Below are 24,765 nucleotides of genomic sequence, written 5' to 3' on the forward strand. Positions count from 1 at the left end.
GAGACTGTTTTGTAGGTCCTAAGAAGTTACATATGTGTACCAAATTTGAGATTCCTCGGTCAAAGCATGGCTTGGGGCTGTTTTTTTTTCTAGGGGGCGCTGTGTACGAATTAGGCCACGCCCACCAAATATATCATCAGATCTCTGTTGGGGACTGGACTAGGATCAATCACATTGAATTTGGCGCAGATCAGATGATGTATGTGGAAATAAAAGCCAAACGTATGGCCATGGCGTCACGTCCAACTTCGCCACGCCACCACGGCCACGCCCTTTTATGAAAAGTCACTGTGCTTCAAAGTTAGACCCACTAGTTATCAGTCACCTGACACAGTTTGAAGCAGATTGAGTGTAGACAGGCAGATAGCCACCTTTCCTAGTAAAAAAAGTGACTTCCTGTTCCCAGGGGGCGTGGCTTTGATGATGTCAGCATATTACCCCATAGGATCGAAGGTCCTCCTTCATGCCAACTTTGGTGTGATTTGGCATTTCTTTGGGAAAGTAATGGCATTTTTTCACTTTTGGCGCGAACGCCGTTTTCGTGCCCCGGCCACGCCCCCTAAACATGGCAGAAAACTCACGATTTTGATCACTTTTAATCCTCCAATGCCTTAACTACATATTGACCAAGTATGAAGCCGTTAGCTCAAAATCCCTAGGAGGAGTTCGTTAAAGTTCGAGGTGAGTAAAAGTGAAAAACGGCCAAAAATTTGCCTTTAATCCAAAATGGCCGACTTTTTTTCTTGGTTTGATGAGCTCTACCTGTGTGATCTCTACGACTCTACGCCTATCTCACTTTAGGGGGCGGTGTAGAGCCGTTTGGCCACGCCCACTGACAACGACGTTAAGGAAAGGGAATTTCACGCTGGGGACAATTTTGGGTAAAATCGTGTGAGTTTGGCAAAGTCGCAAAGGAAGGAAGGAAGGAAAGAAGGAAGGAAAGAAAGAAAGAAAGAAAGATCGATCCTACGATTACAATAGGCCCTTGCAGGCTTCCTTCACGGGCCTAATTAAACTACACATTGGGCAAGCGGTGTAGTAATCTCCGACGCATTACTATGCTCCAGCCCAGTAGGAGGCGGTAGTACGGCGTAAACTAACTATAAACAAGCTATAATCGCCAGTGTTTCCGTTTAGTTGGTGGCGCTAATGCACCATAAAAGTTGTTTTCCATTCGCCAATAACACCATGAAGAAGAAGAAGGAGAAGGGTTTCCGGTTAAGTACAGTTTAGATGACGCTTCCCTGGTGGAGTTTGGATACGGCTACGTTTACATTGTAGTGTCCAGCGCTGGGTAAGCCTGAACAACTTATGTGACAGATTTCTTCTCGCCTTTTCTGTAGTTTGTGGTTCCGCCACTATAGATAAAACGAGCTAATTGACCCCCAAAGGCAGTTTTCGTAGGAAGAGAACGAGCTGACGGCTGTCTAGCTAGCTGCTAAGTGTTAGCACTGCTGTAAACAGCTGTGATGTTGTTCAGGTCCTTAGGCTGATAAGCTGAAAAAACAAACACCACCAGTCTCATTATTGTTGGGAACCACCAGAGGCTCAGCGCTGGGCTGAATCAGTTTTCTCTCAGGGGATTTAATTAGCCTTGTTAGCTCATCGGTCACTCGGTTTCTTTGGCAAAATTAATTCAACTTAAAGGGTTTAGCTGAATGCTAAAGAAAACTGACTGTAAGAGAATCCCGGTCCAACCAGAATGGAAAACATTCCAGATTAAAAACACAAAAATATTTATGGCTATAATAAATACTAAGACGTTTTATATTATTTACATTGTAGAAATACACCAGAAGAAATACAAAGAAGTTTAAGCGATGTAATTACATAAGAATCAGAATAAAACTAAATAACAAGTGATGATGGCTGACATTTGAAAAACCACAGACATTGGTCTAATGTATTGACCAGTCCACGAGGTTACTTGTTGTTGTGTTGCAAACACAACTTCAAATGGATCTTGCCGGTAGTTTATGTGATAAACGCACACAAGATTGTGTAATTATGAAGTGGAAGAAAAATGATGAAAATGTTTTCAACATTCTCCTTTGCATGTAGGCCAGGCATTTTAACTTTGGTCTCAGCTGTTCACCTTCTTCCACATTTTACTGTGTTCCCTAAATGGCTTGTGGTGAACTTCATTCTGGATATCTTATTGCTTTCAACAGTTTCTTTCAACTGTTTTATGCCACTTTTCCACAAAGTCCAGATTTGCACAGTACATGACTAAAAAATATGATTACAGCACAACTCCTACCTAAGCTATGGATCTCTGCAGCTCCTCTGGAGTTACCGTGGGCCTCTTGGCTGCTTCTCTAATTGATCCTCTTGTTGGCTGGCCTGTCGGTTTAGGAAGATTTCTGAAGGGAATTGTTTGTACTGAATTTTAATTCCAGGTAAAGTAAAGAGGGTTGAATGCAAATGCACATTACACTTGCAATACTGTTAAATGTGTAAAAACTGTTAAATCAATACATCGTTTTCTTTCTCCTTCACAATTATCCATTACATAAAAGTTTGTGGTTGTAATGTGACAAAATATGGAAAAGTTAGAGTTATGAATACTCTTGCAAGTTGCTGTATATATGCCTACATCTGATTATACCGTAACTCTAACTTTTAGGTTTTTTGTAACTCACAAACAGCCCTCAACAGCTTTCTTGCCTCTCAGAAGATTGTTAATTTAATGTTGTTTAATTTTGACGGACAATCATTTTTGTCTTCTCAGTGTAGAAACTGAGGCTGTGGTGAGTAGCTGTCATCTGATTCACTAAGGGTTCCTACCTGGGGGGTTCCCCTCCACGACACACACTCATACACAAGGTAAGTGGCACATTTTGACCTCATTCACAGTTGTTTTGCATCAGCAGCAGGATTTCTGTCTTAGGTAATTATGCAGCAGTAAAACATCATAAAGTGTAAAATCAGTTCTGTCGTCATTAAGGGTTGACTCGGCAACTGGCAGGTAGGTGAACAGGGACAGGGAACCTTACAATATTCCAACATGGAATGTTCAAAATGAGCAATGAAATCCATCATCAAATGCTGAAATGGGAAGCGTAGAGGTGAATGTGCTGCCTGTGATTGTGCAGGAACCCTCGAGGGGTTGTGAGAAGCACAGATCAAACATCTTTTACAGTAATTTTCAGCTACCACTGAAGACCCATTTGTATACCAATATTTTTTAACCATATCCAGCATTCCCCCTTTGGACACATGATCCAATCCATAGGTCCATTTAGCAAACCAGGGAAAAAAATGTTTAGGCAGGCATGGTCTACCATCAGAAACATGCCAGCCAGAACTGCTGTTAAAGATACACCCAGCTCTTCGCCATTTTTCTTTTTCCTGTGAAGTAGCAAAAGATTGCATTTCAGGAACAGTGACAGCTTGCGGATCAGTGAGAGAAAGAAAAGTTTCATCTGAAGAGAAAGGCCTCATGACATGGCCTGTAGTTTGATTTAGGAGTAACAACAACTGGCTCACAATCTGTAATAAGACCAACATCATATTTGTGAGCAGCCCACAATGAATCAGGCAGCTCTTCAAGATCTGCATCCGCAGAAGAAGCAGTAGCTAAAAACAGATGTGAATGTGAAATCAGTTGCACTGTACGATTACAGGAAACAACAGTGGGACAATGTCTTTTAAAAGCATTTTGAGAAGGAGACGCAAACACATATGGGACATCTGTCTCCCTCCAATCCGTGGCAAGGAGACAACGTCTAACAAAAAACCCCACATCCTTCTATTCCATATTTTCAGACTTGGCCAATAATACATGCAGCACCGAACCAGAAACTTGAAAAAAAGGCAGCTGTTCAGAGGTCAAAGTCACAGATAAAGCTGCTATGTGATCATTCCAGTACATGTCAGAGAGGTGCACTCTCTCATTTGTAATTTTGTACCAACTGTCCTCATAATCAAAATCAGGTCCTTCAGATACATGTGAAGTACAATGCAGATCATCTGCACTCATTATCTCACTATCAGGTGTCACAGCATTTACTGCCAATGTGACAAAATGTTGAGGTACAGGACCAACTGGAAGCTTCCACTGATATGCATATAAGGGTTGATCTGGGGCCCAATGTACTGCAGTATAGTCATAGTCAAAGTCCTTCTGAGTGTGAACTGTCAGTCCATCAGGGTTTGAAAAAATAGCAATATTTAATCTGCACATCAAATCTCTACCCATCAAATTTAAAGGACACAAAGGAGACACCAAAAAAGAATGTTTTAACTGCACTCCCTGTGGAGTGGAACACTTTAGAGGAACAGAAAAACTTTCCCTAACTGTTTCACCTGAAGCAGAGACAGAATGAACATATCGACCACTCAGTTTTGGCTGCTCTTTAATACATTTAACTGATAAAACAGAGTGTGTCGCTCCTGAATCTACAACAAAAGAAATTTCTTCATCCATCACCATCATAGAAAACATAGGCATTCTTTTAAAAGCAGGGTTCTGTGTATGGAGATACGTGCCTGGTAAAACTATGGAAGCACCTTCTAAGTGTAGTATGGCCTCTGTAAGCAACCTATGTGAATCAGTATCATCATGCAACTGTGTGTGTGTTTGTGAAACCTCACGCTCCTTAAGAGACCCCTCCTCAATGCAAGTGGCAGCCAGATCCAGGGTCCCGTCCTCCCCCCGTCAGTTACCGGTGTCCAGCCGCTGCAGTTTCTCTGGACATTCATTCCTCCATTGTCCCAACTTTCTACAGTTATGGCAAGCATCGGAGCGGGACCACTGTCCCCTTCCCCGACCTCTGCCCCGGCGTTCCTGGCCTGGTCCTCGAGGAAAAGAACCACGTTGATTTGTACTGTAATACAGGGTCAGGGCAGCGTTATGCAAATCAGTCTCTCTTTTGTCTGCTTTTTTCTTCTTCCTGTCGTTGATAACATCATCGCTGTGTAAAGCATGTCTTTTCAGCTCCTCAAAACGCACCCCATGTCTCCAACCAACATAAAGAGTCTTAGTTTGTGCTGCGATCTCAAGGAGAAGTCCTTCCATAATATATCCACACAGCATCTTTTCCCAGGGGCCCAAAACAGTAAGGTCAGCGGGGCGTTCCATACCTGAATGTTTATTGAACGCTTCTTCCATCCGGTAAAGAAAATCAGCGACAGTCTCATCAGGACGTTGTTTGACTTGTTGTAGCACGGCACAATCACTCCTCTGTGGAAATTTTGTGATCAAGTCAGTGCACAAATGTTCTATGGCATTATACCATGGTCCATTACGATGATTTAAATCACCATTTTCACCTCCAGTTGTCTCGACAAGGCGCACTGCAGGATCTGGCAATCTCAGACCAACTAACTCTCCAGGTATGATTTTTGCTGCAAGGAGCCGGCGAATTTCTGTGCCGGTAGGTCTCATTTCATGGCATAAAGCTTTAAATTCCGTAGCAAACTATCTTCCGTCTCCTACGGGATCCGGAAGTAACGCGGCGCTGGCTTGGATGTCTGCTGCAGTCCACGGTCGAAACACCAACTGAGGTTCATTTGTTCCGGCTACTTCCAACATAGGGCATTGATACTCTTCTTCCTCTTTTTTATCTTCTCCTCGTTGTCTTCCACTCCGTTACCATGTAAACTCATGAAAACTAACAGGAGAGGAGAGGAAAGGTATTTTCTGGTCCTTTTTTGATGAACCCGGTCGCTGCTCATCTGTAGGCTGGTGCATAATCAAACCTTCCGCTCCGCTGGGGCCGCTGTGCTCGGTGAGGTCAGCCTGCACTGCAGGTGGATGTGTGAGTTGACTTACGGGCTGATGCTGACTGGCCAGTTGTCTTGGCTGACTCGCGGGCAGATTTGCTGGTTGGCCCGCTGCTGGTTGGCCCGCTGCTGGAGGAGGACGGGAGTCTAGATCGAGGTCTGCCATCTGGAGGGCCCGTAACTCCGTCTGTAAAGATGGATATAGACAGGAGGGTGAAGCATCACTAGGTCTATATGGAGGTGGAAACGTGGGGTCATCAACGGCACGACCAGCATTGTCATACCTGTTTCCCACGTCCCCGGACAAATCTTTTTCCCCTGCCATCTGTTTCAATTCAGATTTTCTTTCCCTACGCATAGCCTCCGTAATCCAGTCATTCCAACATTTTACCCATTTTTCTCTCTGATCTAAATCTTGTTTTTTAATCCTTTTTTTATTTTTTATTTTCTCCCAATCACCATCCATCAACTGTTTTATTTTATGCAACTGATTTACACTCAAACTTCCACCTTGTGGAAAACCAAACTTGTCCTCCCAAATTAAAGCACATTTAATACAATCATTCCCACCTTTTCCTTTCATTATTTTATAAATCGCAGAGTCTGGAGAAGGAGACACCCCTGATGCCTTTGAGGTTCCGGAACCCATTTTTTCTTTTTACCCGTTCAGCGGCACGTCTGCCGACTGGCTTTTCTCCTTTATGAGGTGTAGAAAATTGCAAAAAACCACCCGCAAATCCCTGTGTTCTGCTTTTTTGTTATCGTTTCCAATAACAACCTCCCTGTATACCTCTACAGGGTGACGTGGCACTCAGCTGATGTCCTCCCTCTCGCAACTCCAGAACCTAATTAATTAATTAGGAGATGATGGTTAATTTGTAATAAAAAAAATAATATACATTATATCATACAGAGCAACTTCTCACCCAGATATATTTGTAGACAATTAGTTCGGATCCAATCGGCCAGAAGCCGCAGGCGGGCACCCGGACTCCACTACCGTAATATGGAGGTGGACTGAGGACAATGTCTCCAGGCTGGCCAGGCGTCCGTGCCCCCCTCCTGCGGTCTCCTCTGGCACGTTAGATCCTGTTCGTGACGCTAAAATTGTTGTGGAATTTTCTTATCAAAGTGGAGAGAAGTTGACTCACAAGAAGAGAAAATCCGGACTTTGTCTTAATAAGTTTTATTCAAAGGCATCAGCGTTTGAATGACTCTGTCACCAAGCAAGTCAGTTGAACAGAGCCCCGAACACCATTTACACACAGTATTTATACCAGAAAATGACATTGTTATCTCAACTTCAAAGAGTCTGTGTTTTACGACCCTAGACCCTTCTCGGGTTCATAGGTAACAAAGTAACCTAGGACCAACCATCTACTCTCCTCGAGGCATCACCGTAACAAATGCCCTTAACCATTAAACTTCTGATAATGGCTTTTACAGCTTCCTCCTCTAACACAGATGTTCACAGGAGTGAGGTAAACCAAAGGTCATACACTGTGGAATGCCTACTGAAAGAATTTCCATCACACACATGACATAACCTAGTTCAGTAGTAGTAGACCCAGCAGGATTTGTGTTTTAGAACTAGTGTTGTATATGGAAGGGGTTTTCTGTGAATGTGTCTTACTGTGTGCCTTTTCAGGATTACTTCAGAGTGCCATCATGGTGTTGGCTGACCTGGGAAGGAAGATCACCTCGGCGCTGAGGTCACTCAGCAATGCCACCATCATCAATGAGGAGGTAGGCAGCACAATGTCAGTCAGACCTGTCCTTCAGTGCTCCAGGCTAGAGATACTCCAGGAAAAAGGGGCTGGTGATTGAAATCAGTTTTACACTTGACTGGCACTGGTAGAGAACATACCATACCAAGTGCTACCACGCTGCAACTAACAATTACTTTGCTAATCGATTAATTTGTTGAGTTTTTTTTTTCCTTTTTTCAATCGACTGATTAATAATCGCAGTAGTTGCCTAATAGGAGATTTTTACTGAATGTGAACGAGGTGCAGCTAAAGTTATTCCACTGGAGGAGTTCTGGATTGAGCATATTTACAGACAGAGAAGGTTTTTCATCCTAAATGTATAAATGTTTTGTACAATTTGGCTTAATGACTGCTCTGAGTGGGTTGTTCTTTCAGCAAATAGCATGTTTAGAGTCAGTATACTCCAGTTAACAATTATTCAATTAGTCATTATTAATTATTTCAATAATTGATTAATCACCATTAATCCGATTGTTTCAACCCTACGTCTGTTTGGAAACTGTTTAAGAGGGAGAAAACGGAAAGTTTGTGTCAGGTTTTTGAAAATGAAGTCAGAGGAAGTATAGATGATGTACAGAAGGTGTTATAAACTCGGTCTCACCCAGAATGTTTTATATGTGACCTGTTATCAGACTTTACTGAAGCTTCATGTTCCATAACACTGCTTCACTTTGTTGAAGCAAGCTCCAGAGTCTTGGTGTTCTCTTGGTATCTAAATCCAGATGAATTTCATAATTATATCGTCTTTGTTCTGTAATATTAGTGAAATCCAGGTTTATTGCAGAGCTGTATAACACCAACTGCTCCCTCACACACAAGGTGATAACATCTCATGCATGATGATCGGTTCTTCACAGAAATGCTTCTTCAGACTCCTGTATAGCTACAGTCAATGAATGAATGATTTATGTCTGAAACATGACATTACATCAGCCTTTAGATATACTGGCCACAGTTATTATTTGTATTAGAAAATGGAATATCTTGTGAGCTGAACTCTGTGTTTTAAATGAGACATTTTAACTCTGTTTATAGGTAGCTCTGTCCAATAACCTGCCGGATTTTACTGTATTTGTAGATTTCCAAACAGCTCGTTAACCCTGTACTGTAAAAAAAAGAAAAAGAAAAAAAAAGTTTGGGATGCACCGATATGAACATTTGGCCCGATATTGATATTCGATATTTATATTACTCTTATGGCCAATAACCAATATTTATTAATATTAAATATTTATTTTTAGCCTTTGGACATTGTGAATTAAATGGCCACACCGCTGACATCACCGTTTCAGTTAAACAACCCACATCCTACGCTGCATCATTATCACTGTCACATGACCTAACAAACACCAACACCAACCCCCTCCCCCGCCTGAACCACAAATGGCAACAAGACGGAAACAAACATTGGTTGTTAATATCGGCCCAGTTTTACTCACTGGACCGACACAGACTTGTTAAAAAAAAAAAAAAAAACTAACCTCGGCCAAAATCCACGTTAACACCTGGACTCCCAGAACTCTAACACTACTAGAACTCCCAAGCCCGTCAATTTGACGGCGAGCATTCTGGATGCGAGGCAGTGATGACATCATCGCATTACAAGCGGTCAGAATGCTAAAGGTTTACTTGCACGCTATAAAATTATGGTTTTGACAAGAATTAATAAAAGCATTTGATCAAAACCTATTATGTTTTATTATTATTTATAAATAGTACTGAAAAATAATATAGAGTAGTGGGTACATTTAAAAAAAAAGCTTTACTAATCTGACCAATAGCTGGACAGCTCCATATTACGCCCCCTTTCACTCCACGGACATAAACTAGCGCTAAAAATGCCTTCAGCTCATCCACACTCATGTCCGAGGAGGAATCATCTCCTAAAACTCTGCGGGCCTCAGCCACCCTGCAGCCCTCAACGTGGATGAGCATTTCGGCGTTCACCAAGCAGAGGAATGCGGTCTGGGCATCTTGAATCTGGCGCTCTGTCAACGTGATCTGGCTCTGACGCCTACCTCTACTCTCTTCCTCCCCTACCACTGTCCACACAGTGCCATCCTTTCCTATCTCCTCCTCCTTCCCAGGTGTGTGCTCGTCTTGTGATGAAAACGCTGTAAAGCCCAGAATAGATTGTTGTTACTGGGCTACTATATCTATGACCTAACTTCTTCTTTATTTCTTTTTCCATTATCAGTACCTTGTTTTTTAGTTTCTCTGCTACCAGTGAGCTGGTTTGCTAGCTGGGCACCTGGCTCGTCTCCCTTTCTCTGAACCTGCACTGATTGTGTCACAGACTAGTTTACTAGTCTGTGAACTATAGCCTAAAATGATAACATCGTTACATAGGCTAGTCTTTTACTACCTTGAAATAATGTGACACAACCTCCTGCTAACGGGATGACTCATGTTTTTTTTTAACCGGGGGAGGCTCACTCTCTGACCCGCTGTCACTGGAACTGAATGCTGACCAAGAGCCGTCGGAATTCCTCTCAACCCCAGAATCACAATCATGTAATTTTTAAAGCATTTCCAATGCCTCTTCAGCAGAAAATATCCTTCTGGATGCCATTTGTAGGATGCCAACAATCTCCTTCTCAGACTGTGTTCTAGAGTGGTGGTTGCTAGGCAACGCTCACGCGTACTCTGCTGCGGGGGAAAAAAAATCTATGTAAATAATAGGACCGTCAAAATAGCGGCTGTGGTAGTTAGAGGTAGAAATACTTAGATCTTCTATTTACTTCTTTATTTTTAAAAATAGAGACAGGAATACACAAGATAGAGGTTTAGAAAAAGTCAGGATGCCAGGAAGATGAGAGTTTTAATAAACCAGAGTTATGGCATGTCAAACTTTCAAAACCGTCAAATTGACGGCCCTAGGAGTTCTAGTGTTAAAGCAGATATATTGGCAGTAATTTACAATTTAACATTTTATTGGTTAATTACATTTTCAGTTTATCCACAAGGAAGAAGAAAAATGTTGCATAAAGTTTCCTAAAGAGAAATCTGAGTCCCATCTCTGATTAGTGCATCGCTGCGATTTTCAGGAGTTCTTTATGTTTCCAGGTGTTGAACGCCATGTTAAAGGAGGTATGTGCGGCTCTACTGGAGGCAGACGTTAACATCAAACTAGTCAAACAGCTGCGAGAAAACGTCAAGTAAGTGTGGGGGGCCTCTGTTCTGGTCCTGGCCTCCTGGATTGAAATAAGGCCCGTTGTTAGTGGAGACTTAGTGTTGTTCCCCTGCAGGTCTGCTATAGACCTGGAGGAGATGGCTTCAGGACTGAACAAGAGAAGGATGATCCAACATGCTGTCTTCAAGGAGCTGGTGAAGGTAGCTTTAACAGGCTGTCTTTTATGGCATAAATCACGTGAATCACCTATGTATGTTCCAGCATGTGTGTCATGTATGACCTCTGTTTCAGCTGGTCGATCCTGGAGTGAAGGCCTGGACTCCTACCAAAGGGAAGAACAATGTCATTATGTTTGTTGGCTTGCAGGGCAGTGGCAAAACTACAACCTGCTCCAAGGTGACAGCACACACCTGAGACACAAACTCTTTCTACACCTCAGACATGTTAGAGTTCTCATAAACAATCAAGACAGTTGGTTCTTTTCATTTCTGGTTGATGTCTACAGATTTACAGCTCATCAGGCTTTATTGAACTGTGTTAATAGATGCTTCTGTGCACATAATTGTACAGTATTGTGGTCAAACACATGCACATTAGCACCAACATCTACAATGACATAGAAGAAATCTGTTGTGATCTGATTGAAAGTTTTTGTTACAGTTCCTGACGATATGTTGGGTACAAAAACAACACTGGCCATAACGACAAGCACATCATACCCATAGGAAAATATGGCAATGGCAGCATCATGCTCTGGGATTACTTTTGTCCTGCCAGAAATGGGATTTTTGTTGTGTTGGATGAAATTATGAACAACTCCCAACACCAGTCTGGTTTCACCTTAAACCTTCAGATATCCGCTAGGACCCTAACATTAGCAGAAGAACCAGATTTGGCTTGGCTTCCAGCCGGCTAGGGACATGTAATGTTCCCACTAGCTGAGATAACTCTTGAAGTGAGGTGTCCTCAGATATTTTCAGGTCAAGGTGAAGCATCCTGCTAGAGTCTACATCAGACTGACTACTGTAATTAAATCACAGGCTGTTTCAACCAAGCCTTTTATGGCATATGTTTTCCTTCTAACACGTTGCTCTGTCTTTAGGTCAATCAAGCAGGATATAGAGCTGAAATTTACATACACTATAAAAACACACAACCTGCTTTTCTTTTCCTGTTTTAGGGCAGTTAGGAATAACAAAGAATTTTTATTTGCTAATTGCCAGAATAATGAGAGATTCTTTTTAAAGTTTGCTATTTTTTTATTTTTTCAAATTCAGAGGTGTTGATTTGTTTCCTCCTTATTTGGTGGAATTGCATTTAAAACTGTTTATCTTGGTTCACATGCTGTGGGGATCCTTCCACAAGTTTCTCACAATAGTAGCTGGAATTTTGGCCTGTTACTCCTGACAGAACTGGTGAAACTGGGTCAGGTTTGCAGGCCTCCTTGCTCACACACACACCTTTTTTAGCTCTGCCCCCTACTTTTCTCTGGGACTGAGATCAGGGCTTTCTGATGGACCAAAGCATTGACTTTGTTGTCCTTCAGTTGCTTTCCGACTTAACCGCTGAGGGTAATCGTACATGGAAGACACAGTTTTGTCCCAGCTTTAACTTCCTGTCTGATGTTTTGAGATGATGCCTCCATGTTTCTACATAAAGTGCCTGCCTTATGATGCTGTCTGTATGTGAGGTACATCCGCACATGAGGCTTGCAAGCTTACCCCCTTTTCCTCCAAATGTAACAATGATGATTATGACCAAACTGTCCAGTTTTAGTAAAAAGTTAAGTAAAATCACCAGCGGCCAGATGAAAACACATGGCTGAAGATAAGTAGAGCGATCCATATGTGCAGTGAGCTACATTCCCTAGTAATAGTAAAGCCCTGCACTGACTCTGGATCTGTCAACAGATTTCCACATTTTTGTCTCTGTCTACCAGTCAGCAGATGTCTTTTGTTAAACAACCTTCTTGTTGTCCTCTTTGTGATTTATAAAGCCTCTGAGATGTAGTCCTCATCTCCAGACCTACAGAGAGTCTCTAGATTGTACAGAGTTCTTCGTTAATGATGGCCACCTTGTGACATAGCTACTAAACCTTCACTCCTGTGTTCCACTAACAGCTGTGTTGATGTTTTCCCTGCAGCTTGCTTATTATTATCAGAGGAAAGGCTGGAAGACTTGCCTGATCTGTGCCGACACCTTCAGAGCAGGTAGGAACTCTTAAATTGGTTGATTTTACTGGCATGGTTTCATACCCTTCACCCAGATGGTCGGTAATAAACGAACATATTATTTTCTTGATCTCTTATATCCAAGGTGCATTTGATCAGCTCAAACAAAACGCAACCAAAGCCAGGATACCTTTCTATGGCAGGTGAGTGTTCCTGTGCTGCTTCCCCTGTTGTCTGTAATTAGCCCCTCCCCCCTCCTGATTGCTCCCTGTCTGTGTTGGGATCAGTTACACTGAGATGGATCCTGTGGTTATCGCCGCTGAAGGTGTTGAGAAATTTAAAGGCGAAAACTTTGAGATCATCATTGTGGACACGAGTGGAAGACACAAACAGGAGGATTCGCTGTTTGAGGAGATGCTTCAAGTCTCCAATGCAGTGGTGAGTAGTTGCAGTCATCAGCCCAGAAGCTTGGCTGGTGTCTTGACTGAATGAGATGATATGAAGTGTTACTGGTGTTAGTGGCTATAGATGGGATTTATTTCTGACTCGATCTTCTTTTAATTTATCTCACCTGTTATGACACCACCCTGCGTTCAGGTCCAGGTGTATTTAAGCTCCTCCTGTCTCTGTTTCCATAGCAACCAGATAACATTGTGTACGTGATGGACGCATCTATCGGTCAGGCCTGCGAGGCTCAGGCTAAAGCATTTAAAGACAAAGTGGATGTAGCGTCAGTAATTGTCACAAAACTAGATGGACACGCTAAAGGAGGCGGAGCTCTGAGCGCGTAAGAACCTCTGCTGCATGATGCTGCACAGCTGGTTGGGCTTTAAGCTGTTGCCTTATCTTCATGTTGTGCTGTGCTGTTAGTGTGGCGGCCACCAGGAGTCCCATCATCTTCATTGGAACAGGGGAACACATCGACGACTTTGAGCCATTTAAGACTCAGCCTTTCATCAGCAAACTACTGGGTAAAGACCTTCTCTGTTTCTGCTCTCACTACACCTGGTGGTTTTATGAAGAATGCAACCCTGCTAGCTAAATGAGGTTTAAAGGAGTTACTTTTCCTAACATCTGATCATTGCTTCTGGAAAAGTCACCTTCCTTTCTGACCATCTTGCAGGGATTATTTTCATGCTGGTTTTGTTGAATTCAGATCATATATAATGCCCCCTCACAGCACTTCATAAAAGTACAAAGGTCAACCCAGTTACAGTTAGAATACCAGGGCTCCAACACAGACTGGACATGTTCTGGATAAGTTTGGAAACAAAAAACATAGTTTGCCCCATTGTCTAAACTTTGACTCTGTTTTCATCCTTCCATTCATCCCTCCTTCTGTATTTAAAATCCGACCCCTGCTGTAAATTATCACCAAATTTCTGAATTTACACTCCATAAAATGAGCAGTTGGGCAATAGGATTAAGAAGTTTTTAAATCTGAGTCTGAAATGGTCCCGAATTCTGACATGAAAACTGTAGGAACCATGATTTACATGATTCAGTCCATTGTATATCCCAGCTTATCCATGCTGGGTTGCAGGGGGCTGGTGCCTTTCTCCTGTGGTCACTAGTTGAGAGACGGGGTCTACACTGGACTGCTTACCAGTCCATAACAGGTCCAGTTCAGTCCACTACAGTTAAATCCAACACATACTATGGTTCAAATCCAGTTACATACAGTCAAACTCAGTCCAGCCTTAATACAGGGGGGGTCATTTAGATCAGGAAATGCCATCTAGGAGAGAACACACACTTAATGGCATCAATAACTACAAATGAAGCATAAAAACTGACAGAGAGGGAAAGTGGCAAATGTGTCCTCCAGCAGCCTAAGCCTTTTGGCAGCATAACTAAGAGACCTAGCTCAGGAGAACAGAGTCAGACTCGTCCCACACAGGTTGTCTGAGGCCAGGTGACTGAGGTGACTTAGACACAACTGAACATCTATTTTTTGTTTTTCCTTTTTCATGTACTTTCTTCACATTCCAGAGATGTTTGGGTCTTGTCATTATAGTTCATCATTGCATTTAAGTCTATTCATATAAAATTATTTCTGTTTTTAAAACACAACATTCATTCATGCAGTCAAGAAGCAGAACTCTGCATCAAAACTAAAAGACGTTTTTTGTTGCAGGAATGGGTGACATTGAAGGACTGATCGACAGAGTGAACGAGCTAAAGCTGGATGACAATGAGGAGCTGATAGACAAGCTGAAACATGGTGAGAAACCAACACCATCAACCTACCCCATTCAGAACCTGATGCAGACATGGTCACTTACTCCTGCTCTCTGACCTACAGGTCAGTTCACCCTTAGGGACATGTATGAGCAGTTCCAGAACATCATGAAGATGGGACCCTTTGGACAAATAATGGTAACTAAAGATTTAAGATCTCTGGCTGTGTGTAATTGTCTTGCTAGTTGAACTTTTTCTTTGTAACTGCTGGTTGATGTGATTCAGTGTCTGAATACATTATATAAAAGGTTAATTCCATAAAGAAAATATTTCATCACAGTAGCATACACCCCTAACCCTAAATAGGACACAGGGCTAATATCAGGGGGCTGATTGAGATCTAGCAGTCATTCTGTGTGCTGCTGAAAGTCAGTGTTTCTCTTTCTAAGAACGCGAATGGACCGCAAATTTATGAGGCCAGGGGGAGACGCTAAAGATGTGGATAAGACATAGATAATAAATGGTGCTGGTCTTGGATAGAGGAGGCGGGTAGCAATGGAAAACCCTTTGGGAGCTGGTGCAGAAAGCTCCCCCATCCTGGTACATGTTTTTATACTTCGTGTGCAAGGAGGCTGCTGTGCAAAAATAAGGTTCTGTCTAGTCATAAAGCAGCTGTCTGAGCCATTCAGCACACCTCATGATTGCCGGGGACAACATGCAGACATCCCATCTTCACTGACCGATCGTGTGACTCATTTAAAAAGTCTCATCTGCTCCCTCCTTCGTGAGCTAGGTCTGTCATTAACCGTCACTCCTCAGTTTATGCTACTAGTTAGGGGAGGACACCTGTCTGTTTCAAGGCAGCATGCTAGCTATGTAATCAGACACGGTATCTCATCAGAGTTTAAAAAAATCGATCTGAAAAGCTCCAAAGAGTGGCATGTTTTCACTCAACATCGATGAAGCCAAGAACAATAGTATGGCTAGAGTTCTAAATGTACTGGTCTGATTTAATGACAGGATGCAGGCAGGGTGAAAACACAGCACCTTGCCAGCAAAAAACATAAACATTGTGAATGGCTCAACATTGATGCCGGAACTAAAACATGTGGGCTGGAGTGGAGACAAGTCAGCAGTTTATCTATTGTAAAAGCTGACACCGCTTGGGATGCAGAAACTTAATGACATCAGCCATGACCATTAAGAGTGTTCATATTTAAAGAGATGTTCATGACACATGTCATGTTTTTGACAGGTTCATATGTCATCACCCTTTAAATAAAGTCATTTCTGTCGCTTCTTTCAATAAAAAGTGAATTGCTTCTGCTGATTTTACAGCTTTAGTAGCTATTGTTGTGAACACACAGTGAGACAGTAATAGGCAGGCAGTGAAGTGACTAGTTAAAAGCAGGGATGGATTACTGAACGGGCCTAAGAGCTCCAGAGGCCCTGGACTCACATTGGGTTTGTTCCTCAACTCCCTTCTGGGCATAGTTTTTATGTTTCCATCAATAACTGCAATCAATCTATATAACATAAAGGAACACTCCTTTATGTATCTGTCAATGTGTATATATATATATATTTATCCTTATCTTTCCATATTATCTGTGTTTCTCCATCTGTGCTCGTCTATTTGCTAATCTCCATCTTTCTAGCTTTATTTATCTATCTGTCTTCATCTATATCCATTAGTGCTGGGAAACTATTACAATTCTTAATCAGGATTATTTGCAATGTTATGTTAAATTCAAGAATTCAAAAGTTGTGTTTTGTGGGCTTTAACAATACTTTCATATGAAGAAAAATGTAATATGTGGTTTACAAGCAGTTCAAACTATTAGACTCATTAACTGCAACATTCTAAAGTAAATCCACATTTATGATGGTTTAATAGTTAATCAGGTGCTTAAATAAACAACTGAATAGGAAACCACAGCAAATGAATAAAGGATAAAGTCAGAACATTGAGACACTTTACAGTCTCTAATATTTAGTTTGAGTTCATTAGTTCACTTTTTCCTGATGCAGGTGTTTAACTTGTCAATGACATAATCCTTCCGTCTTCGTCAGAACCATTCAAAAGACTGACTCGTTTGTACATTTTGTCTTTTTTCAAATGAAGACGTGCTTTTTTTTTAAGTGTGTGTATAAGTTGCGGGTAAATTTTGTTTTGGCCTATATGAGCTTCCATATAAGGCCATAAACGGTTGATTTCTGTTTTCCTCTCCGCTCCGTGCTCTCCAGCCCTACTTAGAAAAAATATCCAAAACATCAACTTGATTGTCGGAGGAAGGGGGGTCTGTCTCTCCCCTCCAATAAAACTACCAGGGGATCACTGATGTTTCTCTGTGTTCCCCTGTCTTCCTGCTCCTTGTGTGTGAGTCTGCACGGTGATGCCTTACATCAAGATTTAAATTGCCGTGTTCCTGGGCCAAGTTGGATATAATGTAGTTCTGGTAATTAATTTATTAAATGGTGTGATTTTCTTGAGGGGGGTGGGCAGTCCTGTTGGCAGGGGGACCACCCTCTTGGATAATGGTAAGGGAAATACTGAGATATGTTTTTTTTTTTTAAGTGGCACACCCCACCTCATGTCCACCTCCCAGTCTTCCACTTTCAGCCCTGAGGTCAGCTTTGTGTCATGTTCAACCAGGCTGATATGTTTTGATCTATAAATAATGACCGTTTTGGTTGCTGGTCTGTGAATCTTGAAGACACAGAGAGGACTCATGTCTCTCTCTCTCTGTCCTGACTTTGGATTTGTGTGTCTGTGTTGTGTTCAGGGTATGATTCCAGGTTTCGGTACAGATTTCATGAGTAAAGGAAACGAACAGGAATCAATGGCCAGACTGAAGAAACTCATGACCATCATGGACAGCATGAACGACCAGGGTAATACACATTGTTACATTTACACTCAGCACTGTTCTCTGGATGTGTTGTCTAGTAGATCTAAGTATAGAGCTTAGTTTAAACTGGAGCAGACCAGATGAGCCTGAAAATCATTTGGAACATGTTCAAAAACCTCAACTTAAAGCCAAAGGAAAACCATTTTTTAATCCTGACAGATTTTGGTGTAGAGGGTAAAGTCTCAGTTCTTTAGATCTGCTTGCATACATCTAACTGGTCTCTGTTTCCTTTGCAGAACTGGACAGTAAAGATGGGGCAAAGCTGTTCAGCAAGCAGCCCAACAGAATCCAGCGTGTGGCCCGTGGCTCTGGAGTTGCAACGAGAGATGTTCAGGAATTACTCACTCAGTACACTAAGTTTGCTCAGATGGTGAAGAAGATGGGAGGCATCAAGGGCCTATTTAAAGGTACCAGTCAGCCACAGTGGAGGGCAAGAGGGGACTCTGATTGGGTTGGTCCTGACTTAACGATGAAGGGTTATTTGAGTCTGTAGCATTTCCCATAATTATAACCTGAAAATTAAATAAGAAAAAAATAGCTTTTAGAAAATATTAACAGCCTTGGATTTTTTACCACATCTAATATGTTTGTGATGTTTTGGTGTTTCAGGAGGAGACATGTCCAAGAACGTGAACCCATCTCAGATGGCCAAACTGAATCAACAGATGGCCAAAATGATGGACCCTCGGGTCCTGCACCATATGGGTAAGATCTGCTCCTCACCACAACCCCTGAATAAAAATGAATTCACAGCTCCTTTCAGACATCCACTCAATAGATGGGTTATTTATTTATCAAGTGCTTTTCACATGGTCACACAGCGCTGTGCCAGGTAAATTATAGCATCATTAAAATCACAGGACACTAGACACAAAAACAGAAGCATAAAAGATGTCAAACACACTGCAAATATAACAACATGAAAAACATTGACATATCAATGCCTGTATAATGCCCTTGGCAAAAGCCATGCTAAATACGAAGGTGTTATTTAGTTTTCTGAGATAATACAGTGAATCAGTCTAACCTAGCTGTGGTGGAAGGTTAACTTTCGACATTTAAAACAAAATGTCATCGGGTGCGGCGCGTGTAACCCATATAGTAAGGCCCGTCCCAGGTTTGAGTCCCGACCCCAGAGACCTATGCTGCATGTCTTTCCCTTCTCTCCACCCCACTTCCTGTCTGCCTTCTTTAAAAAAAATAAAAATAAAAATAGAGGCAACTAATGCCGAAAAAAGTCTTTTGATAATAGTAATAGAAATAATAAGTCGAGCATCAAGCTTGTTGTAATGCTAATTAGCTTTTCTAAAGAAAGTAATTTTCAGGAAATAAGGAAAAAAAACAGTCCACTTCCTGACTCCATTTAGCCAGTAATATTATTTCCTTTGCTTTTAATACTATTTGGTGGTTTTTTATTTTGCTTCAAGTTAAAAAAAACAAAACACTGAAGTCATTAAAAATGACCAAGATCCAGAGCAAATCAGCGGTTTGATCAGCTATTCAGGAATTTCACAGATGGAAATATTAAAAAAATAAATGAGTGGACTGTTAGAACTACTTAGAACAAGCATGTCTGCCAACATCTGCTACTCAGCAGCAGCACCGTATCATCTTACAATGTCTGAACCAACAGAAAATAGTTTAGTTCTTAAACAGACTTGATTATATCTGTCTAATGCCAAGGAAACACAGAAGTAGGCATCAAAAATGGAACCGAAGACGCTGCTTTTAAATGAGCACCAACTAATTTGTAAATGTGTTGTTAAAAGAAACCCTAAACCTTTAAAACGTTCAGACCTGTATGACAAGGCTAGAGATGAAGGAGAAATGCTAATCAAATTCCTATTTTCTACCTCAGACATCAACACCAAATGTACAAAAAACAGTTTTAAATGAACTTTAAAAAACATAATCATATTTCCTTCAATAATTCAGATTAAGTTTTTAAAGCAGATGTAATGATCTGGAGATACGAACTTATTAAAAGCTTGATCACTTTTGGTTCAGCTTCTTTTATTAAGAACAATTTATGAGATTACATTTGACCTCTGCTAACTGCCAATGTACCATTTAACCTCATAGGTATTAATTACTGAGTAATAAATGAGCTGTAGACAAAGTGAGATTGTTCTCACATCAATTAAACTGAACCTCTGAATCACTCTTCTGTGTGTGTGTGTGTGTGTGTGTGTGTTTCAGGAGGCATGGCTGGTCTTCAGTCTATGATGCGTCAGTTTCAGCAGGGAGCCGCTGGCAACATGAAAGGCATGATGGGATTTAACAACATGTGACCACCCACCAATCTGCTGCTTTAATACAAAAAAAGTGCTTCTCCTCCTTGCAGGTGGAGGAGGTGGGGCAACCCGTCTTTTGCTGCTTTGCACCAACAAATAAAATAAAGGTTGTCCTTAAAAAAAAAAAAAAACATCGTGGATAAATTGTGAGGAGTAGTTAAACTTTTCAGAAAATGTTTTTGTCACAGAAACCTTTGGAAAGTTCCTTGGTCCATTGGAAGGTGAGCTGATATTTAATGGGCCTCGTTTAGTTTGGTTGGTAAAATGTTTCCATGTAAAATTAAAACAGTGATCCATTACATGAGTAAATGCCACATGATGAAAATGATGATGAAATTGAGTAGTGACAGTATTTTTGTCATATAATAAACATTTTTATTGCATAATTTTAAATCTGCTGTGCGTTTATTTCATATACAAAACACTGTACAGAAAGACACCTGTTTCATTCTTTCCAGCATTAAATCAGACTAACAGGTCTGTTAAGAGTTGTTTTTACTTTTTTGTTTTTTTTAGAGTGTCACATGAATCAAATATCCTCATACCTTTATTTGATTTGGGAAAGCCTAGATGTTGATTTTCAGTATTGGAAGTTAAAAGGAGGCACACCTCCAACATGACTTCCTTGTCATAGAAAAATCTAGACCAAGATAGCAGGAAGAGAACAGTGGACCTCCACAAATCTGGTTTCTCCTTGGGTAAGATTCATATGTTCAATTACATGTAAGTATAAACAGCATGATAGTGCCTGGCAGTCATGCCATTCAGGAAGGAGACGGGTTCTATATCTCAAGGACAATGGACCGTATAAAGATAGCAAATCCATATTTTGGATAAGCACAACAGGCGGTTCAAAAGGGTTCTAAGAAGCTATCTACATTAAGCATGGAAAAAAACATCCCCATAGCATGATGCTGCCAACGCCATGTTTACAGGTGCTTCTCAAAATGTTAGCATATTGTGATAAAGTTTATTATTTTCCATAATGTAATGATGAAAATTTAACATTCATATATTTTAGATTCATTGCACACTAACTGAAATATTTCAGGTCTTTTATTGTCTTAATACGGATGATTTTGGCATACAGCTCATGAAAACCCAAAATTCCTATCTCACAAAATTAGCATATCATTAAAAGGGTCTCTAAACGAGCTATGAACCTAATCATCTGAATCAACGAGTTAACTCTAAACACCTGCAAAAGATTCCTGAGGCCTTTAAAACTCCCAGCCTGGTTCATCACTCAAAACCCCAATCATGGGTAAGACTGCCGACCTGACTGCTGTCCAGAAGGCCACTATTGACACCCTCAAGCAAGAGGGTAAGACACAGAAATAAATTTCTGAATGAATAGGCTGTTCCCAGAGTGCTGTATCAAGGCACCTCAGTGGGAAGTCTGTGGGAAGGAAAAAGTGTGTCAGAAAACGCTGCACAACAAGAAGAGGTGACCGGACCCTGAGGAAGATTGTGGAGAAGGGCCGATTCCAGACCTTGGGGGACCTGCGGAAGCAGTGAACTGAGTCTGGAGTAGAAACATCCAGAGCCACCGTGCACAGGCGTGTGCAGGAAATGGGCTACAGGTGCTGCATTCCCCAGACCTGGGCTACAGAGAAGCAGCACTGGACTGTTGCTCAGTGGTCCAAAGTACTTTTTTCAAATGAAAGCAAATTCTGCATGTCATTCAGAAATCAAGGTGCCAGAGTCTGGAGGAAGACTGGGGAGAAGGAAATGCCAAAATGCCAGAAGTCCAGTGTCAAGGACCCACAGTCAGTGATGGTCTGGGGTGCCGTGTCAGCTGCTGGTGTTGGTCCACTGTGTTTTATCAAGGGCAGGGTCAATGCAGCTAGCTATCAGGAGATTTTGGAGAACTTCATGCTTCCATCTGCTGAAAAGCAGCTAAAGGCGGCTATCGAAGCATCCTGGGCCTCCATAAGACCTCAGCAGTGCCACAGGCTGATTCCCTCCATGCCACGCCGCATTGAAGCAGTCATTTCTGCAAAAGGATTCCCGACCAAGTATTGAGTGCATAACTGTACATGATTATTTGAAGGTTGACATTTTTTGTATTAAAAACACTTTTCTTTTATAGGTCGGATGAAATATGCTATTTTTGTGAGATAGGAATTTTGGGTTTTCATGAGTTGTATGCCACAATCATTCGTATTAACACAATAAAAGACCTGAAATATTTCAGTTATTGTGCAATGAATCTAAAATATATGAATGTTAAATTTTCATCATTACATTATGGAAAATAATGAACTTTATTACAATATGCTAATATTTTGAGAAGCACCTGTATTTGTGGGGATGGTGTTTTCAGGTTTTTTATCGTAGTATTTTACATGTTGGCTAAAACCTTATTTTGTCCCACCTTCTATGTTTCCTATGTCCTCTACATGGCTTGTGGCAAACTGCAAAAAGGACTTCTTATGTATATTAACAACGCCTTTCTATTTGCGGCTCTTCCTTAAAGGTCCAATTTATGTAATACATGACTAATTGTTGTCAACAGATATTTCTGCCTGAGATGTGGATCTCTGTAGCTCCTCCAGGGTCACCACAGTTCTCTTCACTTGCTTCTCTGAATAATGTTCTCCTGGCCCGGCCTGTTGGTTTAGGTGGAACGCCATGACATCTTGTCGGGGGCAACACAACCCCTGCCTTGGAAAAACATATGGAGCCTTAAGCCAGCCACACAACTAACCTCATCCAAATAAAGCTATTTTCATCCAGAATGGAAATGGCTTACACAGTTTCACACAGGCCTACACAGCCAGCGCACCAAGCCAGACATGTCGAGAGGATGTGTATGGAGCTGTATGCATTAAAGGTTTAATTATGCAGACCAGCTATTCCAGCTTTAATATTGATGGTTAGTCTGTTTCCCATGTAAACTGTCCACCATCAAATCTATTGATTATTTCACAACATCTACCATACTAATAGAAGGTTGGAAAATAGTTTTTAATAATAAATGCTGTTGGTTTTCAAAAATGTCATTTGGAGGTCAAATACTCATTAAAAACATAATTAGAATCTGCCTGGAAGCTACAGTTCCCACTGTTTTCTGTCTGTGGAGGTTTAGAACTTCTTGAAGGTTTCGCAATTTTATTGGCTCAGTAAAAATCAACTTTCAGAACCTCCATGTTTGGACAGATGTGGCAAAAAAGTCTTCAGTCCAACTACCAAGGACAGATGTAGATGAGATTTACCTGTTGGCGAACAGAACATGCAGCTGCAGCGGACAGACTACTGAATGTGTTCAGCGTAACTAATGACCTCGTTGAGAATATTGAGTTATAAAGTTGAACAGAGGTTGGTGCAACCTCTGTTCAACTTTATAACTTTATAGCTCATTGTTGCTATTATCTCAAGTGTGGTGCACACTTGTATAGTTACACAGCAGCTACAGTATCTACAGCAGCATTATTAGGCAACTTTGCTTCATTTTGTTGAATTTTATTTTATTTATATTACTAAGAGCTGCAACAAGAACTACATCCAATAATCAAAAATAACCTGAGAAAGAGGAAAATTTTCCTAACACAACATTTAGAGCAGTTCTGTTCTTCACCAGCTATAAAGACGTGCCAATAATTTAAAGTGCGACAATTTTCTGAAGGATATTAAAATGGGAGCAAAAAATTATGTTCTTCATTTTTACATTCAAATCATTGTTATCTTATTCTTTTAATGCTAAGAATGTGCATCTGACAGATAAGGGAGAAGGTGAAAAGCTTCAACTTGTACGTCTGATCTTTTCCAGTAGTTTAAATCAGGAATACGGTGGTTCCATTTTTTCCAATGGCAGAATTATTATGTTATAACAAATAGGAAAATAACTGTCAGACAATTTAAGCAAAGAGTCACATCTTGTCCACAAACCAAAAGTTAAAATACTAAAAGTTTTGTCTGTTTGGGGACCAGGAAGATGCAAACAATAAATAATAACGGCCCTGAAATGAAGTAAAAAGATGTTGACATATTAGTTTTCTAAAAACAATTATTCATTTATTTTCAGCCTGGTATAACCTCTCCTTGGCCTATTTAGAGAGGAAATCCAGCCAAAATCCATTCAGAATCAGAATCAGCTTTATTGCCAAGTTCGTACATACAAACAAGGAATTTGACTCCGGTACTCTTTGCTCTTTTGTTCTGTTTTTGCATTACAGAATATACAAATTTACAATTTACAATGTACAATATACACATATCTAATAGAAAAGGTGCATTTGCAACATCTGTATGCTGTTGTTCTGTACTTATGAACTATTCAACAGGTAAACTCCTATAAAGCTGTTCTAATATCAGATGACAGCTGTTTTAGGTGGAAAACAGTGAAACAGATCTGTCAGAAGCTACAGATCATATCCTAACTCCAGCTTTTAACAACAAAAGCTCCTTACGAATCTTATTTAGCTCAACTGTAACTTCAGGAACACGTTAAAAATGTTAGGACTCACTCTCAGACACTGCAGATTCATTTAAAAATTTTTTGCCTACTTTCATTGGATCATTTGATTTTTCAATAGAGAGCATGGCAAAAGGGTGTTAATCAGGGCTTCTCATTGT

At 41.0% G+C, this 24,765-nt stretch overlaps 1 protein-coding gene across 2 annotated transcripts; it reads left to right on the plus strand.

Annotated features, from left to right (window-relative positions):
- Positions 1 to 976: 976 nt before the first annotated feature.
- On the plus strand, positions 977 to 20,580 carry srp54 (signal recognition particle 54). Of its 2 annotated transcripts, none has more exons than XM_047345447.1 (17): positions 977 to 1,294; positions 2,732 to 2,826; positions 7,376 to 7,473; positions 10,563 to 10,654; positions 10,745 to 10,829; positions 10,921 to 11,025; positions 12,773 to 12,839; positions 12,946 to 13,003; positions 13,088 to 13,238; positions 13,439 to 13,587; positions 13,671 to 13,771; positions 14,938 to 15,024; positions 15,106 to 15,179; positions 17,768 to 17,876; positions 18,130 to 18,300; positions 18,503 to 18,598; positions 20,093 to 20,580. In XM_047345447.1, the coding sequence occupies exons 3-17, from the start codon at positions 7,396 to 7,398 to the stop codon at positions 20,182 to 20,184; spliced, it is 1,515 nt and encodes a 504-aa protein (XP_047201403.1). In that variant the 5' UTR covers positions 977 to 1,294; positions 2,732 to 2,826; positions 7,376 to 7,395; the 3' UTR covers positions 20,185 to 20,580. The 2 variants fall into 2 exon arrangements, with proteins under 2 accessions (XP_047201403.1, XP_047201404.1); XM_047345448.1 differs by having other exon boundaries at positions 2,737 to 2,826.
- Positions 20,581 to 24,765: the final 4,185 nt, after the last annotated feature.

Source organism: Girardinichthys multiradiatus, chromosome 19, assembly GCF_021462225.1.
Source record: "Girardinichthys multiradiatus isolate DD_20200921_A chromosome 19, DD_fGirMul_XY1, whole genome shotgun sequence".
Classification (NCBI taxonomy): domain Eukaryota; kingdom Metazoa; phylum Chordata; class Actinopteri; order Cyprinodontiformes; family Goodeidae; genus Girardinichthys; species Girardinichthys multiradiatus.

Bases quoted from the DNA above. Each gene is read 5' to 3' on its own strand.
- srp54 (XM_047345447.1), top strand. From the start codon at position 7,396: ATGGTGTTGGCTGACCTGGGAAGGAAGATCACCTCGGCGCTGAGGTCA. The intron at 13,588-13,670 runs GTAAGAACCTCT...CTGTGCTGTTAG, and splicing joins GGAGGCGGAGCTCTGAGCGC to TGTGGCGGCCACCAGGAGTC. The intron at 18,599-20,092 runs GTAAGATCTGCT...TGTGTGTTTCAG, and splicing joins TCGGGTCCTGCACCATATGG to GAGGCATGGCTGGTCTTCAG.